Raw genomic sequence first — 14,536 nt, 5'->3', positions numbered from 1 at the left:
CCGGCCAGGGCTAGGGACCCTGCCCTTTATATTGGGAACAGTCTCTTAGATTTAAAAATTAAAACCTGGCAAGGTTACTCTAACACTGAAAAAACAGGATGATGCAGCGATGACATGCATGGACTCTGGCTTGTACATTTTGTGGTCAGCCCTGATTCTGACACTTATAACTGTGTGACAAAGGCAATTACTTAACTTCTCTCTGCTTCAGTTTTTCCACCCATGAGATGGGGAAAATGACACTACTGCCTCAGAAGGATCATGTTATGTTTTTATAATCAGGGCAAAAAATGTAGCTGCCCATACAACAGCAAGATGCCTTTCACCTGTATGAAAAGTATGGTCACTGGTGGATGCAGCGTCCCGGATTGTGAGAGGGATGTCTGAGGGGTCCCGGATTGCGAGAGGGCGCAGGCCAGGCTGAGGGATCCCCCTCTCCTCCCCCCACCATGCACGAATTTCATGCACCGGGCCTCTAGTCATACATAATGGTCAAAATATTGTATCTGAAATGCAAAATCATTTTAACTGCTAAAATTAAGAAACTGTTGGCATAATGACTGGTCACACAATTTACATGTCTAGGTTTATGAAGCAGCAAACAAACAGATCATCAACTATTCACCTACTGGTCAAAAATTACTACTTCTCATCTCAATGACATTTTCTGAAGAACGAGAAAAACACATCCTAAAATTTATATGGACTCTCAAGAGACCCCCAAATAGCCAAAACAATCTTGAAAAAGAATAAAACTGGATGACTTGCACTTCCTGATTTCAAAACTTACTACAAAGCTACGGTATCAAAATAGTGTGATAGTGGCATAAAGACAGACATACAGACCAAATAGCCCAGAATAATACTTAATTTTTGACAAGGTTGCTAAGACCATTCAGAGGGAGAATCTTTTCAACCAATGGTTGAAAACTTGATATACATCAACAAAAGAATGAAGTCGGACCCTTATCTAACACCACAAACAAAAATTAACTCAAAATGGATCAAAGACTTAAATTAAATGTAAGACCTAAAACTATAAAACTCTTTAAAAAAACATTGGCAAAAGCTTCATGATATTAAATTTAGCAATAATTTCTTGGGTATGAACCAAAGGTATAGCAACAAAAGAATAAATTTGTAGACAGCGCCTGGGAAGGCACATGGGCATTTCTTTAATTATTGTCAGCTGAACTCAGGGCGATAGGCAGAGCCACGCCCTGGGAACATGCTTCCCCAAAAAGGCTGGACATGTTATCAGCTTGGCCTTCATTTCAGCTCAGGTGCCTATCGGACTTTGATATGTAAATCCAGGCAAGCACCAGGAATGCTAGGGCCTACTCAAGAATGCAAATAAGCTCCTCTGATCCTAAGTTTTGGTGTTACTTCCTGGTATTTGGGGGTATAAAATAAATGTGCTGCATAGGCTCGTGGTCCCTGCCTCTCCATCAGAGGTGGCAGCGGTTCCACCCAGCTCCCAGCTTTTTAAATCTATCTCTGCGTCTTATTTCTTTCTTTCATTCTTTCTTTTATTTCTCAATCCCTGGCCACCTCCACTTAGAACCGGTTTGTTCATCTCTCTTTCCGTGCTGGACGCGGAAAAGGGAGATCCCCGCCATATCTGGCCCCCACTGCATCTGGCCCCCGCATCAAATTAAAAATTGGACTTTATGAAATTTTTAAAATTTGGGGCATCAAAAGACACTATCAACACAGTAAAAAGGCAACCCAAATAATGGGAGAAAATATTTGTAAATCACAAATCTGATGAGATTAATATAACACCCAAAACTCAAACACCACCAAAACACAAACAACCAGATTAAAAAACGGACTAAGGACTTACAATAAATATTTCTCCAAAGCAGATATACAAATGACCAATAAGCACATGAAAAGATACCAACATTATTAATTATTAGGAAATACAAATAAAAACTACAATGAGATACCACCTACTCATACCCATTAGGATTGCTGCTATAACAAACAAACCAAAATAGAAAAATAACAACTGTTAGCAAGAATATAGAGAAATTGGAACCCTTGTGCACTGTTAGAAGGAATGTAAAACTGCACAGCCACTGTGGAAAATAGTATGGCGGTCCCTCAAAAAATTAAAAACAGAAATATCATAGGATCTAGAAATTCCACTTCTGGTATATACCCAAAAGACTGAAAGCAGGGTCTCAAAGAAATACTTGTAGCTTATGTTCATAGCAATATTATTCACAATAGCTAAAGTTGAAAGCAACCCAAGTGTCCAACAGATGAGTGGATAAGTAAAATGTGGCATATATATACACAATGGAACATTATTCAGTCCTAAAAAGAAAGGAAACTGATGTGACAACATGGATGAAGCTTGAGGACATTATAGTAAGTGTAATAAACCAGTAACAGAAAGACAAATATTGTATATGAAGTACCTAAAGTAGTCAAAATCAGAGACAGAAAACAGAATGGTGGTTGACAGGGGCTGGGGGGAAGAGGGGAATGGGAAGTTACTGTCACTGGCTATAGAGTTTCAGATGAAAAGAGTTCAGGAGTTGGATGGTGTTGATGGTAGCACATTCAGCACTGGCCAATTTTCTCAATGGTTAGAGCATTGGCCCACAGACCAAAGGGTTTTGGGTTTGATTCCCAGTCAAGAGCACGTACCTCGATTGCAGGTTTGATCTCTGGCCCTGGTCAGGGCGTGTGGGAGGCAACCAGTCAATGTGTCTCTCTCCCATAGATGTTTTTCTCTCTTTCCCCCTCCTCCCTCCCTTCCACTCACTCTCTAAAGATCAATGGAAAAAATATCCTTGGATGAGGATTTTAAAAAAAAAAAGGTTTAGATGGTAAATTTTATGTAATGTTTATTTTACCACAGTAAAAAAAAAAACTTGGAGGAAAAAAAAGCTACTACTGATCTCATTAGAAACTTTTAATTTTGACAATATAAATGGATCTTGAGGGCATTATAAATATAACAGATCTCACTTATGTGTGGAATCTTTTAAAAAACACATACCAAAAAACCAAGCTCATGCATACAGAGAACAGATAGGTGGATGGTTGGGCAAAATGAGTTAAGGAATACAAAAGGTAGGAACTTCCAGCTATAAAATAAAAAAGTCATGGGATGTAATGTATAGCATGGTGACTATCTACGTATATAAAAGCCTAAGTAACTGAACGACCAAACGGCTGGTCGCTATGACGCACACTGACCACCAGGGGGCAGATGCTTAATGCAGGAGCTGTCCCCTGGTGGTCAGTGTGCTCCCACAGCCAATCTCCTGTGGTTGGCCAACCTCCCATGGTCCCTCCCCACAGCCGGCCGCCCTGATAGGCCCCGATTGGGACTGGGTGAGATGGCCCCGATCAGCCCCGATTGCTGATTGCCGGCCAGGCCGAGGACCCCACCCACGCACGAATTCAAGCACCCGGCCTCTAGTAGTTAATAATATTGTATTGGATATTTGAAAGTTGATAAGAGTAAAATTTTTAAATAATACATTTGTATTGATTTCAGAGAGGAGAGAAGAGGGAGAGACAGAAACATCAATAGTGAGGGAGAATCACTGATTGGCTGCCTCCTGCAGGGCCCCCACTGGGGATCAAACCCACACCCCGGGCATGTGCCGTGACCGGGAACCAAACACCAATCTCCAATCTCCTTGCTCACAGGTCGACACTCAACCACCGAGCTATGCTCGCGAGGCAAAAGAGCAAATCTTAAAAGTTCTCATCACAGGAAAAAAATATATATAACTGTGTATGGTGACAGATATTAACTGGACTTACTGTGATTCTTTCACAGTATAAACAAATATTGAATCATTAAGTTGTACACCTGAAACTAATATAATGTTGCATGTCACTTATAACTCAATTAAAAAGAAAAGAATATTTATTGACCTATGTAAAAATTATGTAATGTTCTTTATGTAATGTAGATGAAGAACAGCATATAGTACATGTAGTATATGCTCTCTGTAAAATGTTTACATGTATACACAGGAGGAAAATAAGAGGAAATACACTAAAAGGCAATAATAGTTGTCTCAGGGTGACAAATGGATTATTTTTATTTTCTTCTTCACACATTTCTGAATTTTCTAATTTTTGTGGTAAACGTGGGCACAATACCAATTGAATACTTTTTTTAAAAGATCCCATTACTAAGAAAAGAAAAACTTTGAGGATATCAAAATAATAAAATTGTTTAAAGTCTTATATAGTTCTTTTGTTTTCAAAGCAAATCACTCAGTATGTTTTAAAACAAACAGCCTTCTGTCAGAAAAAAAGTGTTTAAAAAAAGCATTAGTCTAAGACCAGAATTATTAAACCTAAATCAATCAGCCAGACAACAGCTAACATAAAATATCATTATGCCAAATATTACCAAATATCCCCCCAAAATCAATGAATACTTTCCTAATCAAATTCTCATATAAGTTAATACCAAAGCTCAATTATTTCACTATAACTTAAAAGAAAATTACTTTAACATTGTCAATGTGTCTTCCCATTTTTGAATGTGCACATTTGAACTTTTATTTAGCCACAAAACTATTACACCAAACTTGCCTTTAACTAATAACCTCCAATGCAATTTAATGTAGCCACATTTGAGACATCCTATTGCCCTGACAATATATAAACATTTCTTTTGGAAGAAGGGAAACAAGGAAATATGGAAAATGCTTTTAAGTTCTATATTTGTGAACTGCACCAGAAAAGTGTTAAAAAATTGTCATGAGTGTTTTAATACATACCAGGCTCCAATTTGATAATTTTTACTGCAGCCAACTCTCCCGTATGTATATTTCTGGCCTACAATGAAAATAAAATGTTTTAAAAGTTTGTTAACTATATAAAGGTTACTTGTATTATGCTAATTGTTGCTTATCAATCATGCTTTTAATAAAGCTAAAAAACAAAATTTTAATGAGTATACTAATTTTTCCATTAAAAGAAAATATACAAAATATTACCTTTACTCCCACCACTTAAAAACAGTTACTGTTTATAATGTTGGTGTACTTCCTCCAAGTCTTTTCTTTATACTTAATATTTTTCTATTTTGTATTTTTATCTTTACTGTTGAAAGTATTACAAATGTCCTCTCCTTCACCAACCTCCTTCCCCGATATTTTTCTTAATTAAGAAAAATACGCATGAGGAAACTGGACTTTGGGTGGTGAGCATGCAATAGAGTATACAGATGTTGAATTACAATGCTTTACACCTGAAATTTACATATTGTCATTAACCAATGTAAGAGAACATAGGGACCTGGGCCTGGGATCCCAAGGACACCACACCAAAAATACCCCACAGAACTGGCATTACCCCATGGCCCCTTGCTGGGATTCCAAGGCTTCCTGATGGCCAGAAAAAAAACCACAGATAGGCCCACCACAAGAATGCAACCATTCCTCCACTCCCTACTGAAATGTCTTATTTCCCCTTCTAAACTCTTGCTTTTCATAGCCTGACACAGAAAATTCCAAGGCCACTTTTTTTTTTATATATATATTATATTGATATTTTACAGAGAGGAAGGGAGAGGGATAGAGCTAGAAACATCGATGAGAGAGAAACATCGATCAGCTGCCTCCTGCACACCTCCCACTGGGGATGTGCCCGCAACCAAGGTACATGCCCTTGACCGGAATCGAACCCGGGCCCCTTCAGTCCGCAGGCCGATGCTCTATCCACTGAGCCAAACCGATTTCGGCAAAGGCCACTTTTTTTTAAAGTCCACCTTTTCACACAGGTCTGCTGCCCTTAACTTATAAAACAGCTAAGCAGAGCCAGCCCCTAAACCAGTTCAGAGGACCTTTCTTTTCCTCAGTGCTGCCTCTCTTGTGCTCCAGCATAAGCTTAATAAAATATGTCTGGAAAATTCTCTGGGCTTCCTCTTGATTTCTAACTTGGAGAACCCAAGAACCCCAACACTAGTAACCAAAGTTACTTCAATAAATTTAACTTAGTCCACTGGGGCGAGTCTCAGTGATTGAGTGTTGACCTATGAACCAGAAAGGAGGTCATGGTTTGATTCCCAGTCAGGGCATATGCATGATCTCCAGTAGGAGGGCGTGCAAAAGGCAGCCAATCAATGATTTCCTCTCATCATTGATGTTTCTATCTCACTCTTCCTCTCCCTTCCTCTCTGAAATCAATAAAAAGATATTTTAAAAAATTCTTGAAGTTAACTTAAAAAAAGAAAAGTAAGGAAAAATACTCATGGTTGTTTTATATTTGATAAATATAGTCATAGGTCATTAAAGGAAAATAAAAATAAATAAATAAATAAATAAATAAAAATAAATCCCTAGCCGGATGGCTAAGTTGGTTGGAGCATCACCCTGTGTACCAAAAGGTTGCAGGTTTGATTTCTGGTCAGGGCACATACGAGGTTGTGGGTTTGTTCTCAGGACGGGTGTATACAGGAGGCAATTGATGGATATTTCTTTCTCTTCCTCCCTCCCTCCCCCAAAGTCAATAAAAACATACCCTCAGGGGAGGATTAAAAACAAACACAAACCATCTGTATCTTACAATCTGGAGGGAAAAAGTTTAAAAGTTAACTTTTAGTGTATGTGTTTCTTTTTCTGGTCTGTGTGTGCATGCATATGTGCATGTGTGCATGACAGTGTGTATGTGTTGTAGAAGACAATGATATCATCACAATCTTCTACAACATGCTTTGCAATGCTGCTTAATTTTCCATTAATGGAATATATGATATATTTAATGCGTGAGGGTATATATATGTTGTAGAAGAGGATGATGCCATCAGTCTTCTAAACATGATTTGCAATACTGCCTAATTTTCCATTAATGGAACATATAATTTAACTAGAGGCCTGGTGCACGAAATTCCTGCATGGAGGTGGGGTTCCCTCAGCCCAGCCTGAACCCTCTCCAATTGGGGACCCCTTGGGGGATGTCCGACTGCCAGGGATCGGGCCTTAAACCGGCAGTTGGACATCCCTCTCGCAATCTGGGACCGCTGGCTCCTAACTGCTCACCTGCCTGCCTGCCTGATTGCCCCTAACTGCCTCTGCCTGCCAGCCTGATCACCCCTAACTGCCCTCCCCTGCCAGCCTGGTTGCCCCTAACTGCCCTCCCCTGCCGACCTGGTTGCCCTCAACTGCCCTCCCCTGCCAGCCTGATCTCGCCCCCAACTACCCTCCCCTCCCAGCCTGGTTGCCCCCAACTGCCCTTCCCTGCCGGCCTGATCTCACCCCCAACTGCTCTCCCCCTCCCGGCCTGGTTGCCCCCAACTGCCCTCCCCTGTTGGCCTGATCTCACCCCCAACTGCTCCTATGCTGGCCAATTTGGTTCTGATTGGTCGGTTTCTATACCAGTCAGCGTCAAAAGCTCCGTCTCCTAGGCAGCCATTGGCTCCCCACAGCACCGGATTTGGTTCTGATTGGTTGGTTTCAATGCTAGTCAGTGTCAAAAGCTCCATTGGTAGGCAGCCATTGGCTCCCCACAGCACCCAGATTTGGTTCTGATTGGTCGGTTCCTATGCCAGTCAGTGTCTCTGGGCCTATCAATGGGGCCTGATCAGAAAGGTGGGGCTGATCAGCAGCCCCGGTGGAGGCCTGGAGAGAAATGGAGGCATGGCTGCTGGCCAGACTAGGAGAGAAGGAGAGAAGCAAGTGCTGATCAAAAGCTGCCACAGAGGCAGTGGATCAGTCCCTGCTTCTCTCTTCAGGCCTCCCTCTGGCCCTGATTGGCAGCCCCCTCAGCAGTCAGTGCTGGGGCACCACGGCAACCCAGCGCTGACTGCAGGACTGACTTCCGGTTGGTCGAGCCTTGGCCGTTACTGGTCGTTACAACCCAGGGTTTTTATATATTAGGATTAATATGTTATTGTTGGACATTTAGGATTTTAATATTATCTTTTAATTATAAACAGAGGGATAAATATATCTTAGATTTTTACCTATCCACAGCTTTATTTTCTTCAGAGAAATTCCTAGAAGAAAAACTATTTACCACTTAAAATATTAGAGACAGACTTACTATAATTAGTGCTTCAATGATTATCACTGCAAATATTTTAGCATATAGTAATTTATTAGTACAAGAATAATTGTTAGGTAAAAAGGTATGTGGATTTAAAAGGGATATATTGCCATATTGCTCTAAAATAAATTATGTGAATGTATATTTTCACCAACCTTGGATGTTAAACCTGTCAAGTTCTATTATAAACACAAATTTTTATTGTTTTTAAAGGTATGTACTTTCTCCATGCTATATATAATTTTAAATGGCTATATAATAATCCATATAATTGTTTTCCTTTATTGCTAGACATAAAGGATGTTACAGTCTTTTCATTTTTTTAAATTATTTCTTTCAGATTTTAAAGTATGAAATTACTAGGTCAAAGGGTATGAATATGAACATTTAAAAGGCCATTAACACATACTGCCTAAATACTAGTAGCTTAAAAGGGTTGCACCATTATACTGTCATCACTAATACGGGTGCTCATTTTCATTGTACCTAGGGCACCCCATATGTGAAAATGCAATTTAATAATTTTCTAAGCAAAACAGGCATTCGAGCAATATACTTTGCCTGTCATTGGATACCAAAAGAAAATATGAGTCTATACTTTTCAATTACAGATTATCAAACAAGTGCTAACAACATGAAAAGATCTAATAAGCTTCTCTGAGAGTTTGGAACAATTAACTCCAGTTTCAGTCAGATTAATCAGAAGCAAATGACCTGTTTTGAAAACACTGTCCTCATTTTGGTATATTCACTTCCCCTGCCCTCTTCCCTGCCCCTTTAGCCCAGTTAATCTAGATTATCCTTCAGAATGCAATTTAGGTATCACTTCTTCTAGGGAGTCTTGCCTAATATTTATCCCAAGGCTATATTAAGTGTGTTCTCTTCTTAACTCTAGGCATAATTCTTTTTTAAAAAAATCTTTATTGTTGAAAGTATTACAGATGTCCCTCTTATTTCCCCATTGACCCCTTGTTCCCCACCTGGTACCTCTCTCCTACCCCAGGTCTTCACCATGATTCTTTGAAGGTCTATGAGGTAGATGCTCTATAAATTTGTTGAATAGACAATTATGATTGAAGGAAGGTTCTTATTCTTTTTACTTAAAAAATAAGAATAAAATATTAAAATCCTCTACAACTTAGAAGTGCTATGAAACTGATCATATACTGTTTTAAATGGTCTACTACTTTTCATTTATGTTGATTTATTTTCAACTTTTATTACTAATAATTAAACGAAGCATTTGGAGAAAAAATGTACTTGTAAAAAAAATACTCCTTAACATTGTTTTTAAAAATTCAAATAATATAAATAAAAGATGATAATCCCCCTCCCTTCTAATCTCATCCCCCTGAGTTAACTCCTGTGAATAATTTAGAGTATATCCTTCCAAACTTAATTAGATTAATTCTTAAAAACACAAATACTGACAGTTTGATAGCTTCTTACAAAGCTAGTGTTACCATATGATGCAGCAATTCCCTACCTCTAGGCATTTACCCAAGTAAGTTAAAGACCTATGTCCACACAAAAACCTGCACAAGAATGTTTATAGCAGGCTTTATCCATACTTGCCAAAACTGGAGCAATCAAGATGTCCTTCAATAGGTAAATGGATAAGCTGTACATCCATACATTGAAATATTATTCGGTAATAAAAATAACTGAGCCATCAAATCATCAAAAGATATGGAGGAATCTTAAATGCATACTGTTAAGTTAAAGAAGCCAGTCTGAAAAGGCCACATAGTATGATCCCAACTATATGACATTCTGGAAAAGACATAACTGTAGAAAGAGTAAAATGAACAATGGTTGCCAGGGATTTGAGTGGAGAGTGATGAACAAGTGAAGCACAGGGAATTTTTAGCATGGTTAAACTATTCTGTATGAAACTTAATGATGGACACATGTCATTATGTCTCTGTCAAAATCCATAGAACTGTACACCACAAAGAGTGAACCTTAATGTAAACTATGGACTATAATCATAATATCAATATTGGCTCAATAATTGTAATAAATGTACCACTCATACAAGATATTAATAAAAGGAGAAACTGTGTGGGTGGGTGGGGGAGGTGTGGATGAATATAACTATGTACTCTTTGCTCAATTATTCTGTAAATCTAATACTATACTAAAAATTAAGTCTATTAATTATTTTTAAAATAACACATATAAAATTATTTTAAGTATATACTTTCAGACTCATTTGAGTCAACACAAATACACTGTTTCAATGTATTTGAACCAAAGTGTTGCAAGGACCAAAGATACCTTTACTTATTTATTTTTTTAGAGTTTCTGATGGGTTCAGAAAGAAACAAACCATTGGAGGATTTGAATAACAATCACAGAACCACATAAAATAAAGATGGTGGATAGTCTCTTCAATTAATGGTGCTGGGAAAACTGGAAAGCCACATGCAAACAAATAAAACTGGATTACAGTTTGTCCCCATGTATAAAAATTAATTCAATATGTATTAAAGACCTAAATATAAGACTCAAAACTATAAGTTACATAGAAGAAAATATAGGTACCAAACTTATGGACCTGAGTGGTAGAGAACATTTTATGGGCTTGACCCCAAAGGCAAGGAAGGTAATGGTAAAAAAATAAATTAATGGGACCTATTTCAAACTGAAGAGCTTCTGCACAGCAAAAGAAAAGGATAACAAAACAAACAGGCAGCCACCCAGATGGTAGATGATACTTGCAAACAGTAACTCAGACAAAGGTTTAATTTCCAAAACATATAAAGAACTCGTAAAACTCAACACCAAACAACCCAATCAAAAAATGGGCAGAAGACCTGAAATACACCTTTCCCAAGAAGACATACGAACAGTCAATCCTATCTAATAAAGAGGGAATACGCTAATTGACCCTCATGCTGTTGCAAATATGGCAGTGCCCACAGCCAATAAGGAGGAAATATGCTAATTGACTGCCCTGCCCTCAAAGATGGCAGCACCATAGCCAATAAGCAGGGAATATGCTAATTGACTGTCACACCCTCAAAGATGGCGGTGCCCAGAGCCAATAAGGAGGGAATATACTAATTGACTGCCATGCCCTCAAAGATTGCGGCACCCACAGCCACACGATGGCGGCGCCCAGTCCCCTCAGCCCCACTGGGGCGGCAGACGCGTGGCAAACCCCTCCGCGCACCTGCCTCCGGAGTCCCCCAGTCTCCTCAGCTGCCCAGGGCTGGCCCGAGGCTCAGGTAACCAGGGCTGGCCGAGGCTTGCTCTGTCAGCAGTGGCAGCAGCAGAGATGTGATGGGGAGTCGCCTTCCCCTGATTGCCAGGTCGCCTCCCGCCCCTGAGGGCTCCCCCACTTCCAGTGCATGAATTTTCATGCACCGGGCCTCTAGTAGATATATGAAAAGATGTTCAACTTCACTGGCAATTAGAGAAATGCAAATTAAAACTACAATGAGATACCACCTTACACCCATTAGGAGTCGCCATTATCAACAAGACAAGCAATAACAAGTGTTGGAGAGGTTGTGGAAAAAAGGGAACCCTCATTGCTAGTGGGAATGTATACTGGTACAAACCAGTATGGAAAGCAGTCTGGCGACTCCTCAAAAAATTAAGAATTGAGCTACCATATGACCCAGCAACCCCACTCCTGGGTATATACCCAAAAAACTCAAAAATCATGTATTCTCAAAGATATATGCACCCCTATGTTCATTGCAGCATTATTCATGGTGGCCAAGACATGGAAACCACCAAAGTGTTCTGCGATAGAGGACTGGATAAAGATAATGTGGTACATATACACAATGGAATACTACTCAGCCATAAGAAAGGATGAAATAGGGCCATTTGCAACAACATGGATGGACCTTGAGAACATTATGCTAAGTGAAATAAGTCAGACAGAAAAAGCTAAGAACCATATGATTTCACTCATATGGTTCACGCATATGTGGGATATAAAACTGAAACTTATGAACACAAACAGCAGTGTGGTGGTTGCCAGAGAGAAGGGGGTGGGGAGAGAAGGGGGTCCTAATATGAGGTGACGGAATATTTCACTTTGGATACTGGGCACATAGTGCTATATACAAATTTTGTAACTTAGAAATCCACACATGAAATCTCTATGTTCATGTTGACTAATGTCACCCCAATAAAATGTAATAAAAAATAAAATTCAGCTACACCATGCAGAGGTTTTCAAAATATATGTAGTTAAGTAAAAAGTAAAGAAAATCCCATAACCTTAACTCTCATTGATAGAATAAATATGTAAATGTCAGTCTCCACTTTGAAGACATATTTCTGTTCTCTCCAAGTGAACAACTGATGGGCACATGTTTTTACTCTGTAATTTTCCAGCTGCATTTTTAAAACAGAAAGCAGTACCAGGTTCTTTTATAATGAAAGGCAAAGAGGCTTTCAGAAAAAAAGATATTCTAAATAGAAACTTTACAGATTCAATGTACTAAAGAGATCTTTCAGGTATTTAACACTAAATATCCAATTTCACACTAAAATCCAAAGTAGTCATATGTAATACTGGTGTTTGAAACCCAACATTTCCCTGCAACAAGTTAAATGTGACAGTCTCAAGCATTTTTGTTTTTAAACCATAAGAATTTGAAGATCCTGCATTATATTTACAGAAGGAACTAACAGAAGTACTACAGCACTTCAATATCACCATAAATTGATAAAACAGCCTTTCCACTTAATTGTTTCTACTCTCATTGCCAATGCAGTTCTCTTTAATTTCCTAAGTAACATTTTCAAGTCAATTTTCTACTTTGGAAGTATTTTAACTCAAACTCTCCTGTCTTAGATTTTTAAATTCCCAGTAAAAAGTTAGCCTTAGATTTCCACTAGCACCAAGAAAAAAAATTAAAGATGCTGATCTTTCTAACTAAGCCATTTCTATTTCAACAATACTATTCAGTTGCTATTTTATCAGCCATGAACTTTCCTACATGCTGTGAAATTTTTAATTCGATAAATAATTAAAGGAAAGCTTTACGTTTATACATTTTAACTACAAATTTTCAACAAAGAATAAGAAGATACACACATTACATCTCAGTAGCCATGAAGTCAGAAGATAGTTCTTTTTAAATGTTTTTACTGATTTTTAGAGAGAGAAAGAAAGGGAGGAGAGGGAGAGGGGAAGAGAGAGAAACATCCATCAGCTACCTCCTGCATGAGCCCCACAACCAGGGCATGTGTCTGGACGGGTGGGGGTTCCCTTGGAGCGTGGGGCGGCCTGGGCGAGGAGCCTGTGGTGGTTTGCAGGCCGGCCACACCCCCTGGTGACCCAAGCAGAGGCCCTGGTATCTGGGATTTATTTATCTTCTATAATTGAAACTTTGTAGCTTTGAGCTACAACGCTATCACCATGGAACCAAATTGGCCACGGCACCGGTTTCATTTTTTTGCCCTAGTTTTGAAACACTGCCCTGGCTGTTGTGGCTCAGTTGATTGGGCATCATCCCACGCACCAAAAGATCACCATTTCGTTTCCCGTCCAGACACATGCCCTGGTTGTGGGGCTCATGCAGGAGGTAGCTGATGGATGTTTCTTTCTCTTCCCCTCTCCCTCTCCTCCCTTTCTTTCTCTCTCTAAAAATCAGTAAAAACATTAAAAAAAAACTATCTTCTGACTTCATGGCTACCGAGATGTAATGTGTGTATCTTCTTATTCTTTGTTGAAAATTTGTAGTTAAAATGTATAAACGTAAAGCTTTCCTTTAATTATTTATCGAATTAAAAATTTCACAGCCATGCCTCCATTTCTCTCCAGGGTGGGCTGAAAGCTTGGCTTCCTCCATCACCAGGGGCAACCCAAGCCTCCTGCTCTCTCCAGCTCTGTGGCTGCCGCCATATTTGTTGGGTTAATTTGCATAGTCGCTCCTGATTAGCTGGTGGCTTGTGGGCATAGCGGAGGTATGGTCAATTTGCATGTTTCTCTTTTATTAGATAGGATACTTACTATGTGCCAGGCACTGTTGTTGATACTGGGCATGTAATAAAATAAAATAGTTCTTGCCTTCAGGGAGCTTTTATCACTTGGAGAGACAGAGAACTGAATAGTAAATACAATAAAGTGCTCTGACCTGTTTGGCTCAGTGGATAGAGCGTTGGCCTGTGGACTGAATGGTCCCAGGTTCGATTCCAGTCAAGGGCATGTACCTTAGTTGCAGGCACATCCCCAGTAGGGGGTGTGCAGGAGGCAGCTGATTAATGTTTCTCTCTCATCGATGTTTCTAACTCTCTATCCCTTTCCCCTCCTATCTGTAAAAAATCAATAAAATATATTTAAAAAATAAAAATAAATAAATACAATAAAGTGTGAGAAATGTTCCAAGGCGATATAAGACAACCTAGCAGGATTCTGAGCCCAGTCAAAGTTGACTGGAGAAAGCTTTCAGGAAGAAGTAAACCTAAGCTGAGACTTAATGAGACTTTCCTGGGAGGAGTGGGAGGGTAAGGGACTGTGGCAGAATTCCAG

General features: G+C 39.2%; 1 protein-coding gene across 4 annotated transcripts in view; it reads right to left on the bottom strand.

Annotated features, from left to right (window-relative positions):
- MAP4K5 (mitogen-activated protein kinase kinase kinase kinase 5) overlaps nucleotides 1-14,536 on the bottom strand; it is a 107,396-nt gene that overhangs the window by 81,962 nt on the left and 10,898 nt on the right. For all 4 annotated transcript variants that reach the window (XM_080671620.1, XM_080671622.1, XM_080671619.1 and 1 more), the window contains exon 3: nucleotides 4,767-4,824. In XM_080671620.1, coding sequence (XP_080527746.1) covers nucleotides 4,767-4,824 — 58 coding nt within the window. The remainder of the gene's footprint in view (nucleotides 1-4,766; nucleotides 4,825-14,536) is intronic.

The sequence above is a fragment of the Plecotus auritus genome (assembly GCF_963455305.1).
Source record: "Plecotus auritus genome assembly, chromosome: 1".
Classification (NCBI taxonomy): Eukaryota; Metazoa; Chordata; class Mammalia; order Chiroptera; family Vespertilionidae; genus Plecotus; species Plecotus auritus.
Note: the sequence above shows the minus strand (reverse complement) of the source record. Positions and strands in the feature narration are given on the sequence as shown.